This window comes from Lingula anatina, chromosome 2, assembly GCF_051362555.1.
Source record: "Lingula anatina isolate TDL-2025a chromosome 2, LinAna3.0, whole genome shotgun sequence".
Lineage (NCBI taxonomy): Eukaryota > Metazoa > Brachiopoda > Lingulata > Lingulida > Lingulidae > Lingula > Lingula anatina.
The window spans coordinates 14,778,278-14,798,370 of record NC_141768.1 but is presented as its reverse complement, the minus strand read 5'-3'; the positions used below and the strand labels follow the sequence as shown (position 1 = coordinate 14,798,370).

Below are 20,093 nucleotides of genomic sequence, written 5' to 3'. Positions count from 1 at the left end.
GAGGGATAGAAGTATCATTGGAAATTCCTCTTTATTTGAACATGCCAAAACAATAATGATAACATTATGATAATCATGTAAAATGATATCAGAAAACTAATTTAAAAAATTCCATTTAAAGATATTTTCCTGGCATTTTTGTGGATTCTAATACCTTCAAAATCAAGTCATATTTCTGCTAATTTCAAATTGTATTGTAAGTGGAAGTAAACGTCAAAAAATGTGTGCAAATATGTGTTATAACTAATTCATGGATTCACAACTCACTTAACAACATATGTACACTACAAAAACACAGTACTGTTATAAAATAATTTATTTTGGAATTGTTAATATACTCATATTACACGCACTACTTAAAACTTCTGTATAAAAACTTGGACGGGATCAGTTTAAGATAAAAAAAAATGCATTCAGCAACATAAAGTTAACAACAAATTATACTGTCTAGGTATAGAGTGACTTTCCTTTTGCAGTATGCCATTTGCCCAAGTCTGCTGATCCCAGGGCATTGATACTGAGTATAGAGAAAGTCCATTGTGCATCATGATACAGTTCCAGTGTATATGTCCTCAACAAACTAAAAGCACTTTATGTTTGAACAATATTCAGAAACTTTATGGCCAGGTTGAACATTTAAAGTACAAATCAAAATAAATTGATTCAAAAGAATGCAATAACTGAAACCAGACTTTGTCCTCACTTCATAATGACAAAAAAATTTACGGCTCACATATAATTAATCTGTAATGAAATTTTCTCAATTTGTCATCAGGCTAATGTCTTAAATTGCTCCAGCCTTTCTTTATACATTTTGTGGAATTCATTAGCCAGGAAATAGAATGGAGCCTCCACCTGCTGCATCTCTTTCTGAAAGCAAAATTATGTCAATTAATCAAAAGCATGAAAAGAGAGAAAGCCAAAAGGCAAAAGATTTTCAGTTTTAATGAAGCCCTAACTGCTTCAGGCATATGTATTGATTTACTTGTCATTAAAATTGCCATGAAATTGACGACACATATATTAAAGTATGGTTTCTGTTAATGATAATCATAACTGAATAGTATAATATAAAACTTACTGCTGAAACTTCAAAATACTCCAGTCCATTTGATTGTGCAAAATCTTTGCCTGCCTTGGGGCTGATAACCCTCCTCTGGTCCAGGTCAATCTTATTTGCTACCAAAACTCCTGCAGATATAATAATGATTTTTAATAATACTATATTATAATGTCAAATTAAATGAACATCTGAGATTTTTCAAGAACTGTTCACATATGCAATATTTTTGACTGTAACATTTAATATTTTCATAAATTACACCACTAAAAATGTAATAATAAACATCAACTAGCATCAGTAAAATATTATAGTAAAACTTTTAAAAAGTTTGGAATCTACAGGTAATACCCCGTAACATATTTAAAATGAGTGATTTACACAAAAACAATGTAACATATTTTCCATTTGTCACTTTCCATTTGGCATTCAAACACTTGAAATATTAATCTGTTAAATCTGGTAAAAATAACATTCAATTTTTTGTATCATTCATAATCTATGGAGAAAAAAAATGCTTTGGCAGAGAAAAAAGTCAGTCAAAAGTGTATAAATCAGACATGTTTTTTTTTTTCATTTTGCTATATACTGTCCTTAAAAAGCTTTGTGCCAAGACTTTCTTGCCATTTTCAATTGACATTATTCTTGGCGAGGTGAATTACCTTTTCAAAATGTAGCTTTTGCATGTACAGTTGAAAAACATTTAAAACATTGCACGGGTGAAAGCTGTAAAAGTGAAAATTAAAACAAAAAGTAGTTTGCAATTTCTCGCTACATTAAGACCATATGAAAAATAAAATTATCAAATTGAAGACCGAAAATCCTGAAACATAATCTCAAAAACTTTCCCCCATGATATTGTGTAGTCTTGTAGGAAATAATACTGTAAAGAATGTAGTACCCACCTGGAAATTGCATTTCAGGTTTTTGAGATCTCACTCTCTCCAGCCATTTAGCACAGCTATCAAATGAAGTCTCACTAGTGACATCATACACCAACATTACAACTGATGGATGGTCCCACTAAAATAGAAATGCTTAATTAAATAACTTAAACATTCATTGCATGTTGACTCGAATAATAAGTTTTTCCTTGATAATTAGCTTAAACCTGAATTACACAAATAAGTTAACTACTAGTAGTCCTGTTGAAGTTCTTCGTTATTTTTAGTTTGAGAATGAAATTTTGTTTCATGCCCTTACAACTAAATATGACAAGATCAAATATCACAGGATTCGGTATTTTCTTTAAAATTTATGCAATCACTAATTTCTTACATGCTTCTGTACAATCTCATAGAATATTTCCTTCCCTGCAGAATCATAAATATAGAGCTCCTAGAAAAAAATATTGAAGCATTAATAGAAGTTAACATTTCCAACAATGTGTTTTCATCTTTTGAATATTAAGAATTAATTTCGAAAGTGGCAAATTCAATCCTAAACTAAAAAAAGCACTCAAAGAATGCAGACTATTGTCAATTAATTAAACAATCAATCCATGGATCACCACCAAATTTAACTGATTCTAAGTGAGCCCATTTCTTATCTACCTTTAAATGCTTATGAATATCTGTCTATAACTTTTTGAGTTACATTTTTTACTTATAAACCAACAAAAGCAAAAACATAACCTCCCTGACAGAGGTAATAAAAATTCTATTGTTTACAATATATATAACAAATGCAACCTACCACACAGTCATTAGAATCTGGAATGTTAACCGCTTTGACCAACAATTCTACCCCTGCTGTCTGTAAGAAAAATAAGGATATACTGGATTACAAAACACTCAACTGAAAAAATTAATTTATGGCCACACAAAATATAACTAATCAAAGCGTCAGCTATGCATTAAAAAATTCAGAGCCCTTTTTTTCTAAGATGTATTTTGTATCTATGTAGTAACTATTAAGCTAGCCTAATTTAATTTATATACCAACTCACACTTCTGAGAGGTTGTGACTTAGTGATATCACAGAATATAAGAAATAAAACATACCAGTGTGTAATTTTTAGGATAATGTGTCCCATCACTGTGAAAGACTTGTGTTAAAGCGCTCTTGCCAACAGTAGAGTCACCTGTAGTTAAAAAGAATGGTTGTTGGCGATGGTTACTGTTACAAAACGCATTAACTGGGCACTCACTTATGGAACAACATAAATTAGCTAAAAACAAAAGTAATAGTGATAGCGGCTAAATATTTGAACGGTTGCACTGGGATCAAGTTCCAATTACAACATCACTCGTCACTGCATCAGGGACTAAGCACAGCATATTTGAGATACGGTCGAATACTGTTATGGTCAGGTATTAGATTCAGGGAGAACTAAATATATGCCAGATATACTTACCAACTACTATACACTTTGCTCTTAATATTGTCGGCATAATTGCGGTTATGCTTTAGTCATAATTTTACAACTTATCCCTGTCGACTACCGCTGTCAAGAACTTGCTGAATGAAAACAAGCTATTTACAGGCCCGCGTCACTGATAAATTTGGGTCGTGATTGGTCAAGGTTTAATTCGTCCATTTTTATCCAATCAGACGTGAAGTTAAAGTAAATTTCCAGCAGTATGGAATCCCCCCTTGTGATGTGCCCATTTATGGGTTTTGATATTTATTAAGATCGCATGAAACCATGCCAGGCGAAGCGTTGGTCTTTGTGCAAAAGGATCAACTTGGCGAAAAGGTATGTGTTGCGATCTTTATACAAATTCGAGTCAATTTGTATAAATGACGGTTCACAGAAATCGGGAAATACAGTGCTGTTTACTGTTGACAGTGTTGTTAGTGTAACATGTATTATGTAGACTGTTAAAAATTGCACGGAGGTATTTTCTTTTCTTTTATTTTTTGTTCAGGAGGTCGATGATTAAGGTGCATTTGATAAACTTTTGTTAGCATTTAATATTGGTTGCTGTCAACGCTTCTCATGACATATAAGATGGGATACATTTATAATTAAGAAGATAGTATTTCAAGGATGATAAATGTGAATGTGCTAACTAACAGTAAGGTACACGTACTGTATCTTGTAAACATAGTTCCTAGTGATAACGTTAATTCATGAATATTTTATCGTTGCTTCTCTTAACCAGAAATGCGTAGGAGAGAAGATGAGATAATACCTGTTTTTTTCCCCCCAGGTCCTAACCTTCTTAATTTCTACAATGATTTGTACCAACTTCACTGCAGTTCCATGACGTTCTAGAAACTCTTTTTATATACCTGTTTCCATGACATCAAAAACCATGACACCTCACATTTGTAACATGTTTGGGGCAGTGGTGGCAGACGATCTTCCAACAGTGATGAAACTAGTAGAAACCGATCACGTAGACCTCAACCAAACTTTCCGGGGTGCCACAGCCTTGGCAATGGCATTCTACAAAAATAGAGAGAGCATCTTTCATTGGATCCTCAATAATGCTGATAAGATAGATTTGGATATGCCATCCAATGATGGGAAAGGGCGCATTGAGCCTTTGCTAGTTGCTGCATGTCGCGTAGGAAACAAAGAAATGATGACGATTCTACTTAATAAAGGTGCTGATATTGATGCTGTGGATAACTATAATCATACAGCTCTCTGGATGGCAACACGACAGAGAAGAATAGACATTGTAGAACTTTTAATATCATACGGGGCTAAGATTAATATATCAGAGATGTGGAATGAGTCTCCTCTCTATCTTAGTCTTAAATATCCTCGTAGGGAGAAAATGGCAGCCATGCTTATTCTTAACGGTGCTTATGTTAACTTCCCTGGAGAATCAAGGACTAAGACACTACTACATTGGTGCATGTTTCACTGTCATAAGGATATCATAAAGTTGTTGGCATACGCTGGTTATAACATCACAAAAGAGCAAGGTATATGGCTTAGTCTACCTGCTCGGGTAGCTGAGGATGTGGAATTCTGCAGGTGGTTGAAAGATGAGCTTTCCACTCCACCCAACTTACAGAGACAATGCAGGGTTGCAATAAGAAGACAGGTCCTGCACCAAGAAGCCGGGCGATTATTTCTCCAGAAGTTAAAAACTCTGCCGTTGCCACAAAGGCTGCTAGATTACCTTGCTATGAATGATATCCAAACTGAACTTGCACTTTCCTCTGAAAGCAGTGAATCGGAATGACTTTCGTAAACAATTGTATTTTACATTGTGGACCTCCAGTAGAATAGCTCGTTTTACTAACATTAATTTACTAATGAAGTTATTATGGGCATCAGCATGACTCCTGTTTTACATTTTATTAAGGTGTATTTGTTTATTACATATCATTCTTTTATGAAAAAGATCTGTTATTGTGATGCTTTCAATGTTATTTTTGCATCTGAATCTCTTTACATAGCCTTGTTTGTTGTGTGCAATTTTCATTTTGTTTAGCTTTGAATATTAATTGTTTTTAATTGGAAAGTATATTTTACATTGCTTTTGCTAAGGTTTTATTGTTTTAGACTACAAGTTCTATACCATAATATATACCTTTGGTATATTCATTTTTTTATGAGAAAACTTACAACCACAAGTTATTATGCATACTAGTATATAGTTTTGCTGTTATTATTTTAATGTGCATTTTGTTTACTTCATATTAACTTTAGGAATCAGATAGAGGCAAGTTAACCATGACCATGGAATCTTTTACACACTGCTTAAGAAAACGTGGGGTTCAAACTTACATTTTATGTTAAACAGTCATCCAGTTGCTTTTTTTTTTCATGATAAATTTCTTTATCTTTTGAAATGTATTTCTGGCTGTATCTGGTGCTTTGTCAAATATAAAAACTTATGAAGACATCAGACTGTTACACTGCAACAGCTGAATAGTTTAGACATGAAAAATGGTTGTTTTTATTCTGTCAGATGTAGACAAGCAGTTATGTTATGTTCTGCTAGTTGTGAATAATGAAAATACAGTCGTAAATACCATGGTCACTTTCTTTGGTCTGACCAGGGTTTGTCTGTATGATCCATGTTTCAGGGACTGTTATATCATGTTCAACTGTTACAGTTACTGTACAGAGAGTTCTAAAAATATGCTTTTATTGTACAATGTAATATGTTGCACAAATTATGCTTACAGAATTTACAATAAAAATATGTAAACCTAATAGTTCTGTTTATCAATATGAATATCAACAATACACATTCATAAATATTTATCTGGGTGTTTGCAGGTATTTATGCATGGGTTTTTTAAGTGAAAATATATTACTCCTACTGTGGCAATTATTTCCATGAATTCATGGATATATTGCATCATTTGTGAGTACAAATGGAGCAGTCGAGTTCTTTGTACAAGAATAAATCCTATTTGCACACAAACTTGCATGTACCATCACCCAACATAATTCTGAATAAAATGATCTAATTACTGTAAGAATTTTTGGCATGTACCCAATAAATATGATAGATCCACATATAATCTGCAACAAGAAAACTTCATAAACATTTTTTCCTGATCAGAAGTTTATGAAAAAAATGATGGCTGCCTGACCATCCAACCTTGTGACAATAAAAATAATGCCTTTAAAAGTAATAAATAAATAATTGCGTTTGATAAAGATACACCCAAATTGTTTTAGAGTATCAATCTTCTCTCCAACAGTCACCACTGGACTTTTTTTTTTTTTTCGATTAAGAGGAGCATTTTTACCAAAAGTGCACACATCTCACAAGAATCTTTATCTTGACAGGAATGGTCTACTTCTACAAAAATATTTATTCAATACACAAAACATTCAACTTTTCAAAGTTAAATATTATCCCTGCTTACAGACTCTTTGTCTAGAAAATAATCTTCACATTCCTAATACCTTGCCATAAAAGACATTGGTTTTCTTAGCAGAGACTGAAAGACTTGCTGTGAGTCATAAAGTTCTCATCTTAACATACAAATTTCTTATCTAAAATGCCTTTATGAAAAAAAATGTAAAAAACCCTGAAATATTTTTTTTTAATATTTTCAAGTGAACTTTATAAATGTACATCAGAAGTAGTTGCACCAAAAAAAAAAAGTTCCACAGAAATGCATTTCCAGCGAAATTAACAGATTGTAGTTGTGGAGACTGGAACATTCGATTTCCATAGCAACCCATTTTGGATCTTCCTGTCAGATTCTTGCTGCTACAATTTCCCCTAGCCATCTCCCAAACTTGTTTTTTTCTCTGTGCAACAGTACCACATTTTATGGCTACTCAAAATCTAAAAATTTGTCCTCCAATCTCCTCATTTAATCATTATTTGTCTTATCTTTTCATCAAACATGTATCATCAACAGATGTGCTATTTTACTTAAAAACTTGCACTCTATGTAGAGTTTTCACTCTTCCTGGCCTGTATCATCAAATGCAGCATCAGCTGTTACATAGTGCTTAAATGCAGAGTTGTCTGTCACTCCTGTTTGGCATAATGCTGCTGCTGCCGAAGATGAAGCTGCATTGCTATCAGACTCATAATACTGCTGAAACAGTCTTTCCTCATTACAGCACCACATGGCATTATACGTGTGGATTAAAAGTTTTGGAAAACGAGATGTGAAATAGGTCACAAACTCATCTGGAACACTTCCTAATGATCTTTTTACTTCATCTGGCAGTTCTCTGTAGTGATGTTTCTGAAGGCAAATTATAAAAGTGCTAAGTTAGATTACTTGCTTTGTTTAGGGTGAAACACTTGGTACAAAAGGGTAGAGTAAATATTTGCACAGGAAAACATAAAAGTAATTGTAAACAGCTTATATCAGCTTAGGATTTTCATCAGTTCATGTTTGTCTGTATGTTGTAAACAAACATAGTGTAACAATTTCATCATTTATTTACACTTAACTAAAGGTAACTGAAGCAACATGTCTCGCTTTATATTTACAAGCAATGGCCGGATTGCCTAATGCTTGAATACAGAAAAATAGAGATAACCAATAAAAATAGATTTGTACACAATGAATTACAAATCCACTCACTCAGAATAAAAAAGCCTTACCTTGTTCCTCATTGCACGTATCAGATCTCTCACATTGCAGCCTTTATATGATCTGAATTTTCTTAAATCTATTAAAGAAAACAGGCATTTAGAGTCATTTTGTTGATATCCAGGTAATTTCAGAGAAAAAAGGTGAAAAACATACATTGAAAAACAGCAAAAAGTGAAAAACAAACAGAAAAGTTGTACACTTAATGCAGCTGTAGCTGTGTCATGAGGCTGTAGATTCATCCCAGAATAAAGCAGACAGAATTTGAAGTCTTTTATATAAGTCACACTTTTGACCAAAGTTTTTCCGTAAAACTAATCCTCATTTTTTTTACCTTCTTGAAGCTCTCTAGAAATCACAGCCCTCCAGTCATACTTCACTACAGCCATGCCTTGGTTTTCTAAACACTGGACCACTGAGCTGGTAGGAGGTTCCTTCTCAATTCTGTCACTTACATCCTGCAAACAAGGCAGTCGTCTGTATAAGAACAAGCTTTACAACAAAAGAGAATACAGATCTTTATACCAAGAATACAAAATGTTGAAAAACCCTGAATAATAAAATTTTATACTTCCCACATTTCTTTCAATTTTGCAACTTGGTTATACAAAAGGGGAATATTAAATTAATTTCACAATTTTTTCCATCTATCTCTTGCATTACTAAAGTCTAACCTGGAAAAAGAGGAGCTGTTTCTCATTATCCCAGAAGAATGGATGCTTGAGGATGGCTTTGGCTGAGGGTCTGAGGACTGGGTCTCCATGTAACATTTGTTGCAGCAAGTCAGTGGCCACATAATTACCTAGAATACAGAAATGGTTCTTAAAAGTTCGTGAGAAAAGATAACTGTTTTATACTTCAAACTACACACACACACACACACACACACAGCAAGCAATATCACAATGCATTTCATTCATGCATTTTACTGACCAGATTTTATCACTGTATTCATCACGTACTAAGTAATATTATAACTATACAATAGAAGGGTCAATTTGCACAATTTTCATTACTGAACACATCTTTAAACTCCAACACTCTTAGAAGTTCTGTCACTTTATTTTGTCTACAAGTCACCTTTGGCAAACAAGCATTATTAATTTGCCTTACCAATGCCAGGTTAATATAATATACGAAATATACTATGTGGCTCTCCTTCACCATATTGACTACACACACACGCTTACCACTAGTACTGCCAGTGCTAAGTTTTTCTAGGCAATATTCTCCATTCAGGATATTTGCCTGTCTTCTCAGTGAATCCCCAAATGGATGTTTTCCTGATGACAACACAAAGTAGAACACACAGCCTGCTGAGAAGATGTCCACTGCACAAGTCTACAATATAGAAAATGTCCAATGAAATGAACATTGGCAAAAATAAAGAAGGAAAGACAGAAAAAAATTATTGTTTGGTAATTTGCAGTTGCAAAATCTCCTACTTCCATTATCCTAGAACTCTAGTAACTATAAATTGTCTTAAATTGAGGGCTCAGCTGTCCATTTCAAAAGTATGAATACAAACTGTCCACTCATATATAATCATCTCTTCAGGTAGTGATCCAAATAGTGATTTATGATCCAAAAAATATCTCCAAAAGTCTGAAGAGCAATCTCCATGAAGAAATTACTTACTGTTCTTTGGTCATCATTCATCATCTCGGGTGCAATCCAGCCTTCAGTCCCAGCCATGCCTGACCTCTGTGAGAAAGACATTCGGCCCACTGATAATTTTTTACAGAGGCCAAAGTCTGAGATCATGGCCCTGACAGCACCATGAGAGTTGGGCAGTGAAATCAGCACATTATGAGGTTTGATGTCTCTGTGGACTGAAAGGTTAGAGCAGATATACATAAATGCCTTTCTTTTGTACTCATTAATAAAACAATTCAGTATGTAGAATGACACTAATATTATTTCACTTCATATACCACTACATCACCAAGACTATAATATTGTGCCCTTGGATAAATATCATTACAGTCCAAATATTCCACCAGACAGCATAATTGATGTGAATTTTGCACAACATGATTTTTGGAGAAAATGCTAAACATGGAATGTTAAAATGCAGAGATTTTAAAATATCAACATACAATAAACTGCACAACAATTACCTACCAATGTTTAAGGAATGCAAGTGTGCAATGCCTGCCATGGATTGCATTAATAACTGTACAGGTTGCAGTCCATGACGATCAAAATTCTTTTCTGTTACATATTCTTTTAGAGTAGCTGCACATAGTTCTAAAGCTATGAAGCGGAACTGAGAATCTTGCTCCTGTATAAAGAATCAGTATTGTTTCAATTTAAATATTTTGAAAATTAAATGAAATCTGTCTAATATGATATACGTAATAAAGCTGGTGATATTTAAATCAGCATTTAAAGTGCAAAGTCAGCAGATTTCAAACTAATTATAAAGTGAACCAAGTATAAAATCCAAACTTACTGTACAAAAATATCTAATAACATTAGAATGTAAATCAGATTCCCGTAACAGCTCCACCTCTCTGTCTGCGAAGCTGAAACATTCCGGCAGTAACCGTTTCACTGCTACATCTCTTCCATCAAATCTACCCCTTGAATGTATAAGAAAGATTTTTTAAAAATAAAACAAACAAGCTCAATATAAATTTTGTTGTAAATGTTTCAAATCATTGATTAAAAATTACATTCCTCAAGAACAATTTACATGTACTAATAACTGTAGAATATATAAATTCCAATGAACGTCATTGAAAATAAGTGAATGTTTAATGATTAAGTTCATGATAATATGATTCAAAACCTACTTGTATACAAATGTCCCTTCACAACCATGGCCTAGAACTGCTTTTGGGTCAAACATGATCTTTCCAACTCTGGTCCATCCTGAAGGCAGCTCTGTGAGCAAACAAATGCATCATTAAAGCAATTTCACATTCATAAAATATACCCACTAAATCCGAAGATAAATCTTTTTACTGCTACAAAATTGAGATAACATTAAATGGATTACACAAAACTTTCTCTTCCCATTTATCTGAAAATAGAATTCTGTGTGAGACATCTTATATCTGGTTGCTGGCCAGACCAATGCCAGTCAGCATCTTTACTTTTTTTCTGACTTGAAAATATCCTATTTGTGATATTTGTGTTCTGGTATATAAGCACAGCTATATCAATAAAACTGAACATTTGGTTACCTTCCAGTGTTGTGCTAGAGTCAGAGTGCTGTATTGGCAGTGATGTCTGCATAGACCTTTGTTGCTGTAGTTTCTTCCGTTCTTCTTCCTCTGACCGTCTTTGGGCCTCAAGCTGCTGTTTCTGTTGCTCTAACATTACCTTGATTGACTGCTCAGTCTTCTACAAAGAAACAAAAATTATATCAATATGAAAATAATGAAGCTATATATTACCCAGATATGCATCTTATGACATATGATTTTATGAAAGGAACACAAAAATGTAAGTATGGTCAATCACATCATTTTGAATAGGATGCTGATACTATATATATAATATTCTTTTTAATACAAGTATTTGTATATGATACTAATGAAACTGAAATACTTGCTTAAATATCATAATTATAAATAATCCGCATAATTTTTTTTCATATATTATTTTTCAATAAATTAGCATGTAGTCAACTTTTAAAATGTTATACAAATAGAACAAAAGGTCCTTACTCTTTGGAAGTTACATATGATAAGGATGATGGTGGTAAGTGCAGCCACCATAGTTCCTATCAGTTTGCTCTCCGTACTGATGCCCTCCATTAAGGCTGAGGAGCCATCCTGCTTCACTGGGCCTGTCTCTAGGCTGGTGTCATTACCATCTGAAATACAACGTGCTATAATTAATTGAACTTACTGAAACAATCAAATTAATGGAAAAAGTTGAGGCACAAGTCATTTAGAAGTATAATATAGAATATGTTAATCGGAACTGAAATCTTTATGAACTCCAATAAAAAGTTTTCAATTTTAAATTCCTCTGAAAAACACTAAAAAATTCCCCAGCAATATATAACAGTTATTCCACAAATATTACCTTGATTTTTTATTATAATTAATTAATTAATAATGTGAAACAAATGTATCTGCCTGGAAAATATTATTATGCTCAGCTTTGAATTTGCTCCTTGCTTGCTTTTGTTGGCATAAGTTACCTGAGTTTGCTGGTAGAGCTGGTGTAAGTATTCTAGACGCAATGGTTCCTGATTTGTCTGCTATCTGCAGTGGTATTATTTTTGACTTTGTATTCTCTGGCACTTCATGGTATCCTAAAATAAGGGAAAAAGAAAATCTAAAATGTAACCACTTCCTTATGGCCTTCAAGTTGAAAAACCACACTCTATGTAGCGTATTGGACTATGCATTGTTTATGCGTCACACCAGGTGTCGCATGACACCTGTTATCATGTGACTTGGTGTGGTAATCTTGAACGAAATATCTAGAAGTCACAACAATGGCGAGATACAAGCTCAAATGGGGAAACCCCAACTGATTAGCATATTTGCGCCACACAGACAGGCATTTTTTACCACCTCTACTTATGTTCTTGGTCTCATGCACATCACTTTTTCCACTCAATCTGTCCAAACATCAGTGTTAAAATGATTTCTGTGGCCATTTGATTAAACAGGCCAGTAACAGACAGAACTGGCCACTATAAAACAAAAAGAATACAAAAGCTTTAAAGAATTCGGATCCCGTGTGAGAATATTAGCATTGTCTGCCTACCGTAGGTTTTATTGGGTTTGGACTTTTTAAAAATGTTTGAGTGTCATGTCTGTCTAGAAAACAATTTTACAACATTGACCAGACAACACCAGGTCCCTCTGACAGATGCAAGAAAGTCCATGCCTCAGGTAGTGACAATTATTTAGAAGTGAATCGCGTCTTTCTAGCAAAGAAAGTTGCCATTTCACCTCAGTCTGAGAAGTTTGTTCCAGTTTCCTTTGTGGTGGAGAGGAATAAAACCTATTTACTCCACGCCCCTCAATATGATCAGAAGAGCCCCTCAGTGCCCTATGGGTTTTATGAGCACCAATTACATGGACCATTCCCTCAGTTGTACATGTACTCTAAGGAATGGGACTGATAAGTCAATTACCTTTGAAGCAGGTCATGTGGTAGGGGATTTGGAAGAGATCAAGTATGTGCTTGGGTCTCCTGAGACTTTTGATAGTTCAAATGTACACCAGTCTTTCTTGGTATATAAAGTTGATATGAGCTCCAATGATGTAGAGAATAATATTCCCGACAAGCGCGATTTGTGGAAACGATCTAGTGAGGATTTGTCTGCTGAGCATTCTCTCAAATTAGGCAATCTTCTGATAAAATATATGCCGATGTATTTTCCAAATCTTAATTTGATATCGGTCATTTTACAAAGATTAACACATAATTGATACCAATGAAGGTTCACCTATGCATACATGAAAAGGCCAAGAAATGCCAACCATGTATATTGACAGTAAATTTCATACTTCAAAAACACACTAATGACATGAAAAACCACCAATCAATCTTCAACAAAAATGTTGTCAACAAAGTCAACAATTTTTTTCCACACACAAGTGTGTGCTGTCACAGCCAAATGTGAGCTACGTTAAACTATTAAACAAATACCTACCCAGCATAAGTGCTGGCCCACCCCTTCTCTTTGTTGGAGCTCCAATTATATCTTTATGCCTGCCAGGAGGTGGTGCTTCTGCTGGTACAGTTGGTCCTTCCAGGAGCAAAACACCAACATCTTTGGGCTGATGAAATAAATTGTACATTGCAATGAAAAGCTGGTGACTATGACTTATCCTTCTTTTTTAAATAATAGTTTATCAAACAAAACTGATCTACAATAGGCACTGAAAATACTGTTGCAGCACCCTTTTTGCTTTTTCCCCCCAAATTAATTTTTTTCACAAGGGTACATAATAAACATTTAGCCTGTAGATTACATTGAATAGAAGACATTTATCTATTTAAAATTATTCATAGGTCTCTTCTTCTTATTTTACTTCACTCTAAACTGTGACCTTACATGTTACACGTATAAACAATAATTGTGAGGGAATCTGAGACTGCTTACCGCTATAGTGACTGCTTCTGGGTCCACCCAGGATGGCAAAGCAAAAAATCCATGTTCATATTCACCAATGTATACTGTTGGACTGAAATTATAAAATGAAACCATTAGTATTAGCTAATAACAACACATCACTATAAGCAGCTGCAACACATTATGATTCTCATAAATATATATACATATTTATGATTCTCATAAATATGTAAATATGTAATTGGCAAATCGTTTTGAATTCACAATCAATCAAATGTTTACCATCTTGAATAGAAACCTCCAGTTTAATCTTCTTCCAGTGCACAAATTCATGTAACTCTTCTTACCTTAAAATACATGAAAAACTCACTGAAATTCTGGTGTTTTCTCCCTGTCTTTTTCATTCAATAAGTTTTGTTGCATGCTATGTTTCACAAACTTCCTTTGCCACATGGCACGTGACATTTGATTGGTCAAATGATCCAGTGTCTCAGATGCCATACTAGTAAATGGCACCTTATGAAGACTGTCAGACTCCAGCACATAGACAGCCACTACTGGGGAGCCATAATCTTTGTGCCACACTATCTCCCCCGTTTCTGCGTCTAATGTTACTAATATGCCATCAGAGCTGGAGCTAAAATGCCGCATAGCTGGAAAGAAAATTTTACAAAATTGTGGATCATTCTTCATCTTTAAGAAGCCATTCCCACATTAATAACATTTGTATGTATATTCTTGCCATACATAAATTATCAGAGAACAATTACACAAAATTATTTTAATCACAATGTCAATCGGTCATTTTAAAAAGAGCCATAGTTGTTGGTGGAATGGACCATGTCACAAATAGCAGCTTACATTAGTCATACTCAAGGTGGTAGGCAGTTACATTATATATATATATATACACACTAAGAAAATGGAACATGGCACACAGGTTATGCCAACTATTATGATGCACAAAGGATTTCTCTACTTACTGTAATCTTTAATGTCTGCTGCCACATGTGAAGAGTAATCCATAAATGTTGCATTCCACCTGAAACAGAGCAGTAAATCTGTTAGAATGTGGGAATTATATATTTGTTCATTATCAATGTTTTTTAGTAATGACAAAGATTTTCTTAAAATAGATGGATGAAACAAAAGCAATTATACTACAAAAGAAACTAAATATAAAATACATCACTTGACTAAAATTATTACATTTTCATTGCATGCTTCAGATATCAGTTTTTTTTTATAATTACCTTTTCATTCGTGTTTTACTATCAAACATGGCAATAGTGTATTCTACAAAATAATTAAAGAAACAAAACAAATATAAAAACCATGACAACAAATCTCTAAGATCTCTTTTTCTTATATGTGCATTTTATGAAATATCGTTAATCCTAATTTGATACTTTAAATGGTTAATACAAAAATAAAACGGAGGCAACAGATTTCCATACAGATTAAAAACGAAGACATTGTAAGCAGATGTGCACATGTTCTTAAAAAATACCATAACAGCAACAACAACTGCACAATATATTCACAAATTCACTCAACAAGATATTTTCCTGAAATTTAACGCCCACATGACACACTTCCCCGCAGCATCTATTCAGAGATTGTCACTCTCATTAAGAGCATTTACCAGGTAGCAGGTCTCACCTGATCTCTTCCGCACCAGCAGACTGTTATATATATTAAAGACAGGTTTTCATCTCCTCCACTCCATGACATCTATCACACAAGCCCTTTTTTACTACATATTGGAACACACTTTTTTTATTAAAGATAATTTAATGTAGTTCTCATTATACCTGTCCTCCCTATGAATATAGTACTACCACTGGATGATGGGCAAACTTTCTGATGGCCATCCATGGTGAGGGTTTGAAGTTTAGCACCAGTGGAAGGGTCCACGGCAAACCAGACATCATTTTTTGAACCTTGAAATTTAGAAAAATCTTTCAATGTGTCAAAATATATAATTTCACAAATATTGGATAAAAATCTTTCAATGTGTCATAAAATATAATTTTGCAAATATTGGATAAAAAGCTAAACTGTAATCCAGGTTAAAATTATTTCTCTTTTTTTTTCAAATTAACATATTAATGGTCACTTTTTTGTTAAATTCACCTAAACTTTTATGATATTCCAAATATCTTTTGAACCTTTCTGTCAAAGGGTTTTTAATTATGTGATCGAATTATAACATACTCAATCATTTATCAATTCAACTAAATCTCAGCATTCTCCTTGCAACTCAACATTTAAAAAAATTATTTGCAGCTATTTCATTTCTTGTATGCAAAATAATACATTATTTAACATACCACAAACCTGGTTTCAGCGACACATCTGTTTCATTTTGATATCCACCTATCAATCTTTATAGTTCTCCTTGCCTACCTGTATATAACAAGCCATCTGAACTCCTGCAAGGCGAGGCAGAGACTAGTTCTGGGATTGTAAATGGCATTTTCTTCATCCCCTTTAGATCACTGCTTATTGCATACAGGCTGCCATCTTTAGGGTCAGGGAGAAATATTGGACTGTAAAAATATAAATAATATTGACATTTATATTTTCTTGTCATTCAATCAATTTTGCTAGGCTTTCAATATTTTTTATTTCAAAAATTGAAATCTACAGTTTTATATAATGCATTTTGACAATAACTACTGTAAAAAGACAAGTTTGAAAGCAATCTGCTCCTGCTCACCCTTTTTGAACTTCACTGGGCACCTTTACCACTGGATCTTTAAGAAATAATAATTAAAATAAAAACATCAAGCACATACATAGTAAACATAACATAAAAGTACATATATATTAGTCTAATTTTCCTTACACAATGCATACAAAACACTTTATGTAAACATTTGGGTTGATTGTAACCATACATTTAAAGTGACATAATGCATTTCCTTGTTTAATATATACCAATAAGCCACAACATCAGGTTTTCATAACTGGCTGATAAACAAAAATCAGGTACATTTGTGAATACAAAAGACAGTGTCATTAAAAAGTAAAAAAAATAAAAAAATTATATATATATATATATATATATATATATATATATATATATATATATATATAACAACATTTTATGCATTCTATCCCATTTCACATATTCCATTTCCATTGCTATTAGATAATCCATCATATATCAATAAAAATCACCAATAGTAAAAAAAATGTAAACAACAGCATAGAATGTATTTTAATATAAGCAAAACCACAAACCTTCTTTTAATATCCATTTTATGTCCCCAGTGGTTTTGCTGACAGCATAAAAGGACCCTCCAAGGGTAGACACAAACAATAAGCTTTCATGTGGAGTAAGTGCATTGTGGCTATTATGCTGAAAATAACAGTAATATCCTTATGTATGCAGGTGTCTAGTTTTAACATAAATGATTTAGCATCATTATTCAAGTTCAGTGTTTTTATGTGGGCTCCTACATAGTATATCCTTTGGGCAGAAACAGGAACCATGGTAATTCAAGTTCCAAGCAGCAACCTTGGGAGAAAACCATATTGGCTTCAATTTCAAAATTAAATGCACTGTTAGCTTATCTGGCTATTGGTATCAGTAAAAACTTAAAAATTTTGTCACTTATAAATTAATCAATATTTTAAAATGCGTAAATCTGTCACAACAATATAAGGTGACAAACTTTTCAAAATTATCAAGAGGCCCATTTTCAAGTTTGACAAAATATTCAAAGTGAAAAAAAAATAATTATGTTGGTGTAGAAGAATGTGACTAATATCTTGATTCATGCTTTTGCCTTGATCCTTCAGTTCATATTATTTTCTTCTTCACAACTCACACCCAAGCTGTGCTAGTTATCTCAGTCATCATCTCCATTACAGTGTCAGAGCATTTCAAAATGTTTTATTCAAAGGTGAACCTAAATAACTTTCATTGTTGAATTTGTTTAAGTGCAAAGACTAAAGGCTGTCTACCTTTTCTATCTTATTTTAGGTTAAAAAATGCCAGAATTTAATTTCACAGCAGCAGCTGTGAATATTTTATAAACATGTACTAGTATATTATGGTATTCCAATTTTCCATGTTAAATCTGAACAAAAAGGAACTTTATGCCTCCTTGGTCTAAACAGGTAAAATCATTTAGTAGAGGCTTCCAAGTATGAAGTGTATGTATTTGCTATACTGGTAGTACTACCCATACCAGCATATATTTTTTTTAACTACTGACAATTATTTGAAAAGGGAGGCATATTACTATGAGTCAACTTGAGTATTCAATTGTAATTCAGATTATCACATTTTTATATGACAAAAAGATCTACAGTTTACTCTTAAATTACTTTAACTTCTGAAATGACATGAGACTAAAAAAAATATTTTGGCATGTAATAATTTTTAAGGCACAAATGTATGATTGAGCCTTGTCCAAGACCTTTATCATAAAGTTTAACATAACCTTCACAGCTGCAATGTTTATAGAAAAAAAAAAACATGTTTTAAAACAAAGCCAAATGTATTTATGGATACAACCATAGGACCAAGTTCCTAGAACTATTTCAGACTATTTAACAGTCTGAGCCTCAGTAAATTTAGGCAAGTGGTCATGCATGATTACACTTCTCACCACTAAAAAGTGCGAATTTTTCATGTACTTGTGAGTTGGAGTGGGACTAAAAACAATGAAAAGAAATGTAATTGGTCACCACATTTGTCAATTTTTATTATTTAGCCAGTTAAACACATTGTGCAAAAATTCAAAAGATTAATTTTCAAAATAAAAATATCCCCCATATTACTCATTTTGACACATTTTCTGCCCTGTCACACATTTTCAAATTTTCCAATAACATTAAAACATTAAAAGAATCAAAAACCATATCACATAATGGCAAAAGTGCAGTTTTTCTATTATAAATATTAGAGCAAGTTTTGCAACCGACGACCATCACATAATTTGATATGACTTTTCGACATTTAAAGTCCAATTAAAACTTGTTGAGATTTACCACAGAGGCTTACAACAATGACATATAATAATAAATCTTGATGGTATGACAGATATTTTAAAAATCCCAGGAAAACTGGTTAATAGTTGAAATGGAAAATTGTATAAATCAGACTCTTATTCTTATTTCATTTTAAAGAGATAAGTTTAGCAGATATCATCCAGCAAAACATGTTTATCAAATGCCCCCTTTAATGCAAGTATGACTTGTTCATGTAAGTACTGAGTATGCTGTGCCTATCATAAAAATACCTTTCAGCTGTTTTTTTTAAATTAATCTCTTTAACGCAAATTATACCTTCCCAATGTCAAGCACTTCCTTTGCAGTTATATAAAATGATCTAAAACTCACTACCGATAATAATAATAAATTTATCAGAAATTTTCCCTGTGAATATTTTATCTTTGGTGGAATGGCCAAAAAAGAGGCAACCCCATACAACATACTACAGAAATTACACAGTTCAATTCTGTTAAAATTGGGCTTTTTAACGTTGCCTTCGTTTGAATCCCAGACGTCAGTTACCCAGCATGACAGTGCTTTAAGCACTATCACAGTTAACAATAACATAATGAAATACAACAAAAAGTAAAATACCTGTGTTTTCGATTTAGTTAGTGTAACTTGGGCAAGGAAAGTAATCCAAGAGAGAATCGACATCCAGCGCTGGATCTTCTTAAAAGTCTGGCCCCTCATCTTGCAGACAGAATCAATAATTAGTTTACATACTGGTCCCAGAGATAACTACACGGATATCTATCTTTATAAAAAAGTTCCCATGTTTTGTTTTCTCTTCCGCCTGCTGCTTGTTACAATTGCTGCCTAGTTCCGCACTAAAAGGTAAAAGAGATTAGGAAGTTGTCCCTCAGAAATATAACCTTGTACACACGAATGTACATTACTAAATAAGCAACAAAAAGTCCTTATAAATAACGACCAAAATTAGTTACAACTTCGACAGTATTGTCAATGATCTAGATAACCGCATTA

The 20,093-nt window shown here is 33.2% G+C and overlaps 3 protein-coding genes across 4 annotated transcripts; 1 reads left to right on the top strand and 2 right to left on the bottom strand.

Annotated features, from left to right (window-relative positions):
* Positions 1-301: 301 nt before the first annotated feature.
* On the bottom strand, positions 302-4,432 carry LOC106154539 (intraflagellar transport protein 27 homolog). Of its 2 annotated transcripts, none has more exons than XM_087004220.1 (7): positions 4,298-4,432; positions 3,064-3,143; positions 2,756-2,815; positions 2,339-2,398; positions 1,966-2,083; positions 1,082-1,191; positions 302-870 (listed from the first exon to the last, which is right to left on the bottom strand). In XM_087004220.1, the coding sequence occupies exons 1-7, from the start codon at positions 4,320-4,322 to the stop codon at positions 772-774; spliced, it is 552 nt and encodes a 183-aa protein (XP_086860346.1). In that variant the 5' UTR covers positions 4,323-4,432; the 3' UTR covers positions 302-771. The 2 variants fall into 2 exon arrangements, with proteins under 2 accessions (XP_086860346.1, XP_013384370.1); XM_013528916.2 differs by lacking the exon at positions 4,298-4,432 and adding an exon at positions 3,417-3,572.
* On the top strand, positions 4,306-6,185 carry LOC106154538 (intracellular phospholipase A2). The gene has a single exon (XM_013528915.2). The coding sequence runs from the start codon at positions 4,306-4,308 to the stop codon at positions 5,203-5,205; it is 900 nt and encodes a 299-aa protein (XP_013384369.2). The 3' UTR covers positions 5,206-6,185.
* Positions 6,096-20,093, bottom strand: LOC106154537 (serine/threonine-protein kinase/endoribonuclease IRE1). The gene is made up of 22 exons (XM_013528913.2): positions 19,701-20,093; positions 17,346-17,463; positions 16,819-16,855; positions 16,506-16,648; positions 15,911-16,039; positions 15,350-15,392; positions 15,080-15,138; positions 14,467-14,749; positions 14,127-14,208; positions 13,674-13,800; positions 12,204-12,317; positions 11,722-11,870; positions 11,236-11,395; positions 10,843-10,933; positions 10,500-10,629; positions 10,169-10,328; positions 9,683-9,876; positions 9,235-9,385; positions 8,719-8,846; positions 8,379-8,502; positions 8,056-8,123; positions 6,096-7,690 (listed from the first exon to the last, which is right to left on the bottom strand). Exons 1-22 carry the CDS (start codon positions 19,797-19,799, stop codon positions 7,397-7,399), a joined length of 2,883 nt encoding a protein of 960 aa, XP_013384367.2. The 5' UTR covers positions 19,800-20,093; the 3' UTR covers positions 6,096-7,396.